The sequence below is a fragment of the Rhinichthys klamathensis genome, unplaced genomic scaffold (assembly GCF_029890125.1).
Source record: "Rhinichthys klamathensis goyatoka isolate OS25496 unplaced genomic scaffold, OSU_Roscu_1.1 h1tg000325l_1, whole genome shotgun sequence".
Classification (NCBI taxonomy): Eukaryota; Metazoa; Chordata; class Actinopteri; order Cypriniformes; family Leuciscidae; genus Rhinichthys; species Rhinichthys klamathensis.
This window is the reverse complement of record NW_026606840.1, coordinates 4,452,054-4,464,534: the sequence shown is the minus strand read 5'-3', so window position 1 is coordinate 4,464,534 and position 12,481 is coordinate 4,452,054. Positions and strand designations below refer to the sequence as shown.

Here is a 12,481-nt window from a genome sequence, read left to right as displayed (position 1 = left end):
ACAGTCTGTATTGTAAAAAGTGCTATATAAATGAAAGTGTCTAGTATCGAATTGGGAGATAAGTGTATCATCCCAGCCCTATTGTGTACACACACACACACACACACAAACACACACACTCGAGTGCTGTAAAAACTCTCACAGTATTTTATAATAGACACATTAGGAATTTCCACATTAGGATTTACATATAACATCATAAAAAGGCTTCCACCTTTTGGGGGATAATCCTTGTCATAAAAAATATTGTGCCTGATAAATTTTTTGGCTTCATTATATGCTGAGAATCTCTACTGAGATTAGCAGTTGCACCTCATTGCAGTACATGAGATCCAGGGGGCGGAGTTGGATCCAGATCTAAGGGTTGGAGATGGGTAGGATTAGGGGTGGGGTTAGGGATCAGGGGGCAGAGATGGGTAGGTTAGGTATATGTAAGGTGGGAGGAGTTGGATCTGGATTTAATTCCTCCCCCTGGATTTCGTGTTCTGCAGTGAGGCCAATCTAGAGATATTAGCACTTGGTCAAATCCATAATCAGTATTTTTAGGGGAAGGCATTTACAGTAAAGAAAGACTGACTATAATTTTGATTTGTTGAATGAAATGGAAAATATTCATACTCCGTCACAATCAAAATGATTTTATAATAATGTACATTTTATAAAAATATTTTTGGAACAAAATGTGTTTCTAAACTACTGTAATTGTTGGTTATGATTATTGTGACTGTTTTGGAGTGGACAATACAATTTGTTTCATGGTACTGGTGGAAATAAAATTTATGATGACACTATTTTTCCCATGGGAAACTCCAACAGTTTACAATTTCAGAAAAAAGTGAATGTCCAAAGCAATATTTTTGTATTTTATCAAACATTATTTTTGAATAATCTCTTTAGAATGAGCCTGTTGTACACCTTCTGTTGCCCAGCGATGTTCAGAGAAATCAGTCAATCAATGTGCAAAGTGTGCAAACTTCACCTGAATAGTCTGCCTGCTTTCCTTTAAAGAAAAAAAGAAAAAATGAACAGAGGCTCTGGGTTGCGTCATGTTGGTATGGCAACTACCACTGTATGATGTAATGTCAGGCAACACTTAACCCTGACTAGTTACAGCTTATCTGCTCCTTTATCCGTTGTGTGTGTGTTTCTGTGATTGAGAGTGTTGAAAAGCTGATTTGGGTGAAGTGAGGACTTGAGTGCAGCGAGGACACCATGTAGAGTGCAGTCTACCCTGTTGGTGCTCCTTGTCTGTGAGTTACAGACGATGTTTACTTAGTTTACACATGTGATTTAAAGAATACTAAACTCAAAGAAACATCCACAGTACTGAGTCATGTGACAAATCTGATGTCTGTTTTTGAGTGCGTTTGAGCCATTCTAATTGTATATGAATATATTTTTATAAATAGGATTTAATTTTTTTAAAAAACAAAGTACATAACAGTGGTACTCAAAATATGATTTTGGACCACTGGTGTGAAATCTAAACATTTCTAAAAAAGGAAAATATCTACACTTCTTAAAACTGTTTAAGATTTTATTATTATTATTATCTAATAATATTATAATTATTTAATATTTTTTTATTTTATCATCGTTTGAGTTAATCTTATGAAGGAGGACCCCTTTGGTAAGTCACACAATGGCAGTTTTTGTCTTGTTATTACATTGAGGGGCTTACAGACGTGGTGATGAAAGATGAGGTAATGGCTGGTTTGTTGTGATTGGTGGTGACATAAATCAGCAACCAATGCTCTTCTTTTGATTGGCCTTCTATAGTTATTTATATATACTCACAGTTAATCCTACTTTTGGCATGTCAGAACTGTTTTGGATAATACTGACATCAACATGAATCCACTAATCTGCATCTCCCAACCCCCCTCAAACTTTTTCCTCCACTCTTCCCCACTCTCTATTTTTCACATCTAAGTGTTTTCCTGTTGAGCTATTTTTTTGACAAATTAATTGGTACTGATTGAAGTTTTAGTATTATCATATCACATATGTTAGCCAAATAGAAAACATTGTGTCAGCACTTACATTTAGTTTGCACTATGAAAATTATTATGAAATTTACATATGGTTGTATTTTCTTCAGGTGTACCCACTCCGAGTCCAGAGATCCTGCGGCACACGCTGAACATGTTGGTTCGGGAGAGGAAGATCTACCCCACACCAGAAGGCTACTTCATTGTTACTCCACAGACCTACTTCATCACCCCGTCTCTCATCCGCACCAACAGCAAGTGGTACCACCTGGACGAGCGACACCCAGAGCGACAGCAGCAGCAGCAACAACAGCAGCAGCAGCAGCAGCAGCAGCAGCAGCAACAGCTTCAACAACAGCAGCAACAGCTTCAACAGCAACAGGTGCCACCTCAACAACAATGCACATCACCACAATCTGGAACCATCACTCCCTCCACCTCTGGCTGTGTACGAGAAAGGCCTAACCCTAAGAACCACTGCGACTCCTATAACACCTACCGCGACGAGGTGCCCAGCATTCATACCTCCACAATTCAAAGGAAATCCCCAAAAGAACCCAAAGGAGATCCCCCTTCATACCCACAACCCCCACCCCCTCCAGCTACCATTCAGCACCCACCTGACCCCACCGATAAGAGCAAGAGCATGACCGCCACCTTCTCTTACAAGACAGACACGCTAACCAAGAAGAAGGAGGGCAGTGGTGTGGGCAGCAGTGAGAGGCAGTCTAAGAAGTTTGGGCTGAAGCTGTTCCGCTTGAGCTTCAAAAAGGACAAGACCAAACAGCTGGCCACCTTTTCAGCACAGTTCCCTCCAGAGGAGTGGCCCTTGAGGGATGAGGACACACCGTCGGCCGCAGCAATCCCCCGTGAGGTGGAGATGGAGATCATTCGCCGCATCAACCCAGACCTGACAGTGGAGAACGTGGCCCGTCACACAGCTGTAATGAAGCGGCTGGAAGAGGAACGAGCTCAGCGCCTCAAAGCCAGCTCAGCACAGCAAAGTGCCCGCAGTCGCCGCAGCCGAGGTCACCGGCGTTTACCACACGGGAAGTCGCGTTCGCACAGCAAGACGCGAGCTTCTCGGGGAGACCCCTCAGAGGGCTCCAATCTGGACCTGCCAGCAGTCAGCCTGGAGAGGGACTACCGTTTTTTCAGCCATTCTCTGGTACGCTCGCCAAGAGAGGGAATGTACACGGTGGAACGCAGAAGCGGTGGTGCCTATCTTGTCCACAGCAACCCCAACATTGCTGAGTCACACTTTCCTGTCACCCCGGAGTGGGATGTTTCAGGGGAGCTTGCAAAGAGGCGGACAGAGATGCCTTTCCCTGAGCCTTCACGTGGGACGTCACATTCTAGAGTGCACCGGAGCCACAGCCACACTCAGGACCGCAAGTCACGTAACGAGCGGCCCGATAAGGCTAAAGAGCGATCACGTTCTATGGACAACTCCAAGGGCCCGCTGGGAGGTGGGAGCTCCACGCTTGGCACGGCTGAGGATTACGACCGCAGTCCCGATGACAGAAGCCGATACTATACCGACGATGGGACGCTAAGGGCCTCCTCTCAAAAGGCCCCGCACTATTCATGCATCATGTTTTCTGCTGCCAAGTTTAGCTCGGAAATGTCTGTACTTGATATAGGCAAAATGAGTTTGGATGAATCGAGGCTCTGTAGCCCTCTAGAACGGAACAAGAGCAGGGACAGCCTCCCAGCCTACAGTGACCTGAAGGCCCTGTCACCAAAGCCTTTGGCTGATGACTACTTTCAGTGCAATACATCGAATGAAACAATCCTTACTGCCCCGCTGCCTCTGGGCAAATCTGACCATGACACTTTAACTCCATCTGACGGAATCCGCAAGGGCTCTCCAGCTGACCGGCAGACACCGCACCTCCCCTCTCCTCACCCCTTGGAGTACAAAGAGGACTCCTCGACAAAGGGGCACAACGGTTCTGGCAAACCCACACCGAGCCAGACACCTGAGCCGATGCCCAATGGACGGTTGATACAGCACCAACACAACACTGACCCAGGGGGCGGGGGAGGTGGTGGTAGCACTGGTGGCGGGGTGGACAAGAGGAAAGAGATTTTCAGTAAGGACACTTTGTTCAAACCGCCACTCAATGTTTTGACTGTGAGCTATGTGGACAGTGGCTACTCAAAGCCAGGCACTTTGCGTAAGACTCCACATATGAAATCATCCGAGGTCCTTGACACTCTGGAGACCCAACAGCCACCTAACTCCACCCCTTTGTCTGCTTCTGCCCCGGCACCTACAGGCACAGAACAGGGTGCTCCCTCCACATCTGAAGCTGCTTTTGACTATTACAACGTGTCAGATGATGACGATGAGGAGGAGGTAGAGGAGGCCTCCCGTAAAGAGGCGGCCCCGACAGAATCAAAGGGGCGGGCAGGGGCCGGGGATGGTGGTGGAGGTGGTGGGACCATGCAGTGGTTGCTAGAACGGGAGAAAGACCGGGATTTACAGCGGAAATTTGAGAACAACTTGACTCTACTTAGCCCTAAGGAGAGCGAGAATAATAACAGCCAGAAGACTGCTCACTCGGCACGGCTGGACAGCATGGACAGCAGTAGTGTGACTGTAGACAGTGGGTTTAACTCCCCTCGGTAAGTACTCGCTCCATAGAAAGAAGATGCTACAATTGAAAACCCATATTTGAGTGTACATTGTTGATCGTGAACAAGTGTTTAGTGCCTCAATTTATTGCCATTCTTCTGGGTTTTTTTAAAGATAATCTTATGACTTACCAAATTCATAAGATTAAACTAATTAATATAAACTGCTAATGTGCCAGAATCAACTTCTCTTTTCTTACATCCCACAAAATGACATAGTGGTTATGTCTAATGTCTGGTGTTTTGTTTTATTACAGTTTTTAACTAGACTGCACCTATGAAATGCATGTTTGATTTGAAGCACATTGCTGCCATAGGGCTCATATAATTTCTCATCCCATTTTATACTGAGGTGTATAGCATGGTTTCTCCCTTTTCCTTTGTCAAGGCCACAAACCAGCACAGACAGCCTTTAAGTGGGTTTCCCAGGGCTGTGTATGTGTTAGCAAGCCCTTTATGAGTGAGGGTGAGGACTTTTTTCAGTTGCTAAAAATAGACCCCTTGTGTCTGTATGACTCATTCAGAGGGATATGGCAGGAGTAGAATAACTGAGAGAGCCTACATGTTTTGCACATGTGCTGCCTCTACTGCTTACAATACACTCTTAAGAAAGGCACATAAAATAAAGGGCAATGCACCATGTTAATATGAAGAAAATTTCTGTATTGATTTTTCACAGGTGTTTTGCCCATATTTTGAATTACACATTACATTGTGTATTATGTTTGAAGGAAATGTCTGTAAACTTAATGGAAAGGGTACTAATTTTCTGCCAAAATATTGTTTTTCTTACAGTATAGTGCAAGTTTGTGTTTTTTAGCTGCACTTGCTGATCCAGGAGTCTAACATTTTTTACCTAATAATGACATTCTGACTCCTCATGCTTTGAGTGATATGCCAGTTCTTGAAAAGCAAGCTCTATACTGAAAATCTCATAGAAAAATTCTCTAAACTAAACTTTGCATTAATTTGTAATGTTTTGAAAATGTGTGTAATGCAATGGACATTAATATGATCAGTGCCATGTATTGATGATAAAAGTAAAGGGCCTTGAATATACAAAAGTTGTGGCCCAGGCAGTCACATTATTTCTGCACTCCCACACAAATTTGAAGACCCTTTATCTGAGTTGCAATGTGGCTGTGTTTTGTTCGCGCCATAAGCTTAGTCTATATGTCTTGTGTTTGCCTCTAAATTAATAGCCCCAAAAAGCTAAGGAGACAAGCTGACACAAGTCTCTGATTTTAAGACCCCTAGCAGCCCCTTCTCATTCACACACACACATACACACCCCAATCATTCACTATTTTCTGGATGACTCATAACATTAATGATGATGTCATTCTACAGCTCCTGGAAAAACACCAACATAGCTCTTGTGCATAGACACAATTTAGTTTGTGATTGATGTGAGGTAGTAATGCAATTATACGGAGTGGGACATACAAAAAAAAACCTCTGCACTTTTCTCTATGCAGTACTAATGTTAAATACATCCTATCTGAGTTTAACCTTTGTATTTAAAGGAATAGTTTTCCCCTAAAATATGTCATTGACAAATCATTGACTTACTTGTATGACTTACTTTCTACCGTGGTACACAAAAAAGGTATATTGATTGCTGGGACTGGACTTTCATGCCTCAGAAAACACAAGACACCATGAAAGTATTACTAAATTAGATCTGACTCAAATTAAAGGACAACTCCGGCGCAAAATGAACCTCGGGTGTAATAACACATTGGTACAGACTAAATCGTTCCCTGAGATTTGTTTTCATGATAATCGAATATAAAGAGTTTTATCTCTAAAAACAGTTTAGCTTATAACGCTAGTATATTGGGCATCGAGTAAGCAAAAAGAGATCGCTAGTTAATACCATTAACAAGGCTCAAATTAGCCCCACACTAACACGGCAGCATAATGAGTGTCCTTACATGCAAACCGAAGCATTGAGAACTTTGTAAGTGTATAGACAGTTTAATAAGAAGATACTTTACACAGACAGTACAGTTAGCGCATACAGACAGCAGCCATCTTGGAAAACAGTCTCGATCAATCGAACCACGAAGGTGAGCGAACAGTACGTGTAGATATTGAAGATAAGATAAATTATATTTATTTTTTTATTTTCTCTGTTGCGTTCAGTGCTTCTCTTATGCGCTCAGTGCTTTCTTCCGGAAACAACGGACCATATGAGATTCCAAGTCACAGTTCAGCTCACGTATCACCGTGTTCGTGGTTTGACTAATCGAGACTGTTTTCCAAGATGGGTCCTGTCTGTATGCGCTAACTGTACTGTCTGTGTAAAGTATCTTCTTATTAAACTGTCTATACACTTACAAAGTTCTCAATGCTTCGGTTTGCATGTAAGGACACTCATTATGCTGCCGTGTTAGTGTGGGGCTAATTTGAGCCTTGTTAATGGTATTAACTAGCGATCTCTTTTTGCTTACTCGATGCCCAATATACTAGCGTTATAAGCTAAACTGTTTTTAGAGATAAAACTCTTTACATTCGATTATCATGAAAACAAATCTCAGGGAACAATTTAGTCTGTACCAATGTGTTATTACACCCGAGGTTCATTTTGCACCGGAGTTGTCCTTTAATATTCAGTTATGAATATGCCATTTGCTTCACCTTGGAGAGCTATGTGAAGATTTTCAGTGAATAAAGATTTCAATTACAATCTGTTTCCCACAACACTATCATATGGACCTCTTTTATAGTACTTTGATGGTGCCTTATGTCATTGTGTAAGCTTCAATACCTGCCTATTGTAATTTAATGGACAAGAACAGGGAAAACGTCAACATTTCTCCTTCTGTTTTCTGTGGAAACATTCTGTGGAATACAGTCAATTAAGACTATTCCTTTAATCCACTTCTACCTTCAATATAAATATTTTTTTTTGTATATATTATATACTGCTTTCTTATTGTTAGCTTTCAGTGCTTCTGGTTTAGTTGTGCGAATATGTTATTGTTATTCCATTTTTATACAGATAAACAATCCTGCAAACCAGAGTAAAACCACATAGTGTGAGGTTTTGCATTTTCTCTTTGTGAGGACTTGTGTGATATTGTTTTCATGCCCCGAAATAATCAGTTATCTTGTCTTTAAACCCCACTCTTTTTTCTTTCCATTTCTTCTCTCTGGTCATTTTCCCCACATCTACCACTTTCTCAGCACACGGGAGAGTCTGGCGTCCAACACCTCAAGCATTGTCGAGAGTAACCGGCGACAGAATCCAGCCCTGAGTCCAGGCCACATGGGTACCACCAGCATCGGCCCCCCATTCAGCTTCCGTGCAATCCCAGAGCCCCCTACCACGCAACCTGAGAAACTGCAGAAATCCCCCAACTGCCTTGCCTCCATCACCAGCGTCTGACATGGGCCCATCTGGGTTGACGTAGGGTCAGGGTGATCTGCAATGTTGGGGTGCCTAAGTGCAGGAGGTTGGGTGACTCCCTCCATCAAGCACCTCGACTACATGGGGACTGTTAAACCCGCAGGCATGGCTTCCAGAGACTGTTCCCACAGCATCAAAGGTCACTGCAAAAAAAGAGGAAAAAGGGAAAAATGGAAAAGAAAATTTCTCATCATAGGATTTACCTTCACAAGCAATTAATCAGGAAATTCTGCAGTCGGAATCAACCGTTGTTTTCAAAATAGGCTTGAAGTAACTGGTAATTTAACAATGTTTTGTTTTCAAGAGTATATTTTGTCAGTCACAGATTAGAGATCATCCAGCCAATGGATTAAGTTTGCACGCATTAAGAAGTAGATGCTGATGTGCTGGTCAAAGGTATTAAAGATTTGTAATATTGGTATGCATTACAATTTAAAAAAATAAGGCATAAAAGCTCTCATCTGAGCAACATTTAATTCATGATTCATAAAGTTGTATAATATTCCTAAAAATAAACTCATTTCTCATGACAGTTAGATGCATTGGTGAAACAATAAGAATTATACTCATATGCTTATTAAAACAAGTACATAGACTGAATTAGTGGAAAAAATGTTCTCATTCTGAAATTAAAGATTTTTTTTCTTTTATTTTTTACCCAAACTTATTGTGCATACAATTACTTTGTATGCAACTTTACACTACGTAATGGATTTACCTGTTTCATTAAAGTTAATATTAATCTCAGGTCATGAACAGTTAACTCTCCTAAGAAGAGGTAAAGCATCAGTTAGTCTGTAATCATGTTTCTGTGGATCGTTTCACCAGTCTTTGTTTTTTTAAGGGAATAAAACACATTCTCGGTAGACAAAAATACAAATTATTTCAATTACATTTTTGTCAGGTGTAGATTATTTTTATTATGTTGATTCCCTTTTGAAATAAAAACAACTGTGTGCCAGTGTGAATCCGATACCAAGTCTCATGAACCAGGAGACTTGTGGATGTCATTGTTGGTTTGGAAACATGCTTGTCTTCTTCTGTGTAGCTTGATGGCTCTATTTGTTTTCACGAAAGGAGGAGGATGTTGGAAATCGCAATGGCGGGAACACGGGTGTTGTGTCCAAAAACACTCCAAGGAAAGGTCATAACAGTTCTCTTCCTTTGGGCCAGTGGGATTCAGAGACTCGGCCCTTTTGCTGCTCTGATGAAACCTTTATTTTGAAAAATGTTCTTTCTTGAGTTGAATCCAGACCACTATGGTGTTTTAATTTTTCACCTTTGTTTTCCCTGGGAATTGAGCTGGTTTTCAAGCCATGTCCCTGACCTAAATGCAAAATATGGTCAACAGATGACATGGTTACAATTTATGCCACAGCCAACACATTATCTGTATATTCACAATATTCTCAACCTTTTCATGATTTCAATAAATGCTTCTTTTAGGTTGGAACAACTGATTCAGTGAAAGTATGTACAAATAATTTGATCCACTGTTATTGAGAGGAACATAGATTACATTAGATCTGGACCTGCCTGTGTTATATACAGTAAGGTTCCGATCCATGAGCTAAAGCCCCTTTTCCAAGATTGAACTAAACATTAAAATACTTTTTGGACTATGGCTTTAATTGTTTGGCGTGCCATCTCAATGCACCAGAACTAACGCTCGTGTCCCTTCTGGTAGTGACTCGGTGAGATTTGGGAAAAAGAGTAGAGCTCATGACACATCCATTGGTGCTATTATGTGGTGATCCTCCCTTTTTTATCTTTTATTTGCTTCTTTTCCCATACCCTCCACAGTTTCATTGCTGGTGGATATCCTCCTGTGGGACTTCTTGTTAACCACTTTCAGCTCGCTCCCCATCACTCGACTATTACCCACACACACAGACACACCTGCAATCAGCCATGCAAACTACCCTAAACCCCACATACATGCACATAACTAGCTACCTCCACCACCTGTGTAACAACAAGGTAGGGACGTGTACAGATTTGGATTCTTTGCCTGTGGAACACAGCGCTATCAGCCTCTTCTCTGTGAATGTTGACAAGGTGCGGCGGACATTGTAACTAAGAGGACTTATTCTAAAGTAATCAGTATTAAGTGCTGTAGTTTCAACTCAATTTTTCTCAGTTTTTGACAGAAGTGTCTTTTACTTATTTGCAAGTTGTGTATAAATCTGACTAGCACCACATCTACAAAACATTCCCAATTTTATGTTTCCCCTCCGATTTGTGTAAGAAGCCATTTTCAGTTATCCGCTGCCCCCTTTACATGAATATTTGTTTATCTGCTTCATGATTTCAAGCCCAGTGAGTAACTTCAGTTTGTTGAAAATGCATCTCGACGGAAATCAAGGGACTACAATTCTATATTATAAACAAGCACCTCAACAGATAGAATATATTCAAATGAATCATGTCAGGCATCCTCCAGTCCTAAACGTTTTGCCCAAATCAAAAATTGTTAATCTGCCTTCTACTTTTTGGCAATACTGAATACAATAATATTGTTTTCAGTTTCCCACCTAATATTTGAGAGGTCAGTGGTTAGGGTCCAAACAGCCTCTTAGACCCTGTAGTTGGAGGTGGGATGAAGATTGTGGAAAGACAAAAGCCTCATATATGAATGGTTATTTTAAATCATTGCTAGACATCACAGATGTACATCAGAGAGCCACATTAGACAGAACAAGCTTCTCATAATGTCAGTTCTATAAATAGATTCTTACTCAAAACTTTTCTTAAAACAACGATTTAAGTCCAGAAGTATATTTCAGTTTAGTGACAAATACACCTCTGTAGAACTTTAATCACTTTTGAATGGTTTCTGATGGACACGAATACAAACACATGACCTCCTTTACTTGGCACGGCTTTGTCAGAGGATGCATTTTGGGTATGTGTCACATTTTGTGAAATTTAGTTTTAATTTCAAACTCCTTCATCTGGTAATCTTTTTTTCCCCTTTTTTTGTTGATAGACAAAAGGGAGTAATGCAGCCAAGACTGCCTTGTAAAAAAAAACATGTTTGCACTGAAATGCCTGGCCTCTGGTTGCTGTTAAGTCCATCCAAGACGGATGCTTTGTTTATATTGTAAAATATTTCATATGAAATAAAAATGACCATGAAATGTCTTCCCTTAACATTATGGATTTTAGAACCACGTCAGACAACATTGTTTCTAAATGGTGACAGTGTACAGTATCATACTGTAAATGAAATCAACCTGCCATGCTTAGTATAACTTCAAAAGAAAACTGAAAGATATGAGGGATCTTTTTGTAATGTCTATAATATTTGAAAAGAAGTCCCTATTTGTGTAGTAATGGTGTTTCATCGTTGTGGTAGTATATGTGATAAACCCAGTTGGGAGATTGTGTTACTTTTTCAGACAATAAAATAACATGTTTGGTTATATGTTTTACATTTTCTTGTGTCTTGAAACCTGGAATGTCCATGTTTGGTTAATATTAACTCAGCAGCACATGAAATTTCTCCGTAATCTTTTATACAATTTTTTAGGAGAAATCTTTTGGCATGCCAAATGAAATTGAAAGTAAGTGGTTCAAAAACGATTGTGTGAGAAGGGCATGACAGACATTTTTGAGAATTTTATTCTTATTACACTCTTAGAAAAAAAGGGTAAAGTGTGGTTCTTTGTAGAACACAATAATGAACCCTTTCAGTTTTATACAAGGACAAATTATTGTGTAATACTTTCATGTTTAACAATTTTTTTAATTAAAACATTTAATTGATTAAAACTTAATCCATGAAATGATGAACCCCTAAAAGATCTATATATGAAGCAACTAAGAGAAACCTTTAAGGTCGATAGAACCTTTTTAAGAGTGTAAGCATTATATTTATTGCATGTAATCACTTCTTTATGATACATTCCATTTCCCTGTTGTTTTACAGGTTAAACATAACGGATCATTGAATACTAATTTAATATGATTAATGAAAAAATAGCTAAAACATCAGGACTTCATAGATAAACTTCATGGATACCTGTCAAATTTAATCAATAAATAATTTATCTGTTTTTACTGGAAGACAGCAAATTCAAGTGTTGGTTGTATCTTGCCACCATCTAGTGGCTACAGTGTAAAACAACTTAGGCCTAAAGAATAGAGTAGACTAGTACAGTAGATCACGGTTCAATGCACATAGACTATGGAGCAAAGATTCAGTTTAATTTAAGAGCTACAACAAAATATGCTGATTTGAATCATAGGCCTATATGACAAATATCAACGAGCAGAATCTAATCGACACATTTTTTTATGGTCAGACTCAGATGCAGACATATTTGAGACGTTTGAAGTCACATGATGGTGGAAAATTGACAAAGGAAGGACAAGTGTTGCAAATTAGCTTTAGCTACAAGCACTATGATACACGCATTTGATGGCTGTTGTC

General features: G+C 40.2%; 1 protein-coding gene across 2 annotated transcripts in view; it reads left to right on the top strand.

Annotated features, from left to right (window-relative positions):
- Positions 1-9,506, top strand: part of stox2a (storkhead box 2a) — a 68,285-nt gene extending 58,779 nt beyond the window's left edge. For both annotated transcript variants that reach the window (XM_056271843.1, XM_056271844.1), the window contains exons 3-4: positions 2,102-4,622; positions 7,824-9,506. In XM_056271843.1, coding sequence (XP_056127818.1) covers positions 2,102-4,622; positions 7,824-8,025 — 2,723 coding nt within the window. In that variant the 3' untranslated portion in view covers positions 8,026-9,506. The remainder of the gene's footprint in view (positions 1-2,101; positions 4,623-7,823) is intronic.
- The last annotated feature ends 2,975 nt before the right edge of the window (positions 9,507-12,481 follow it).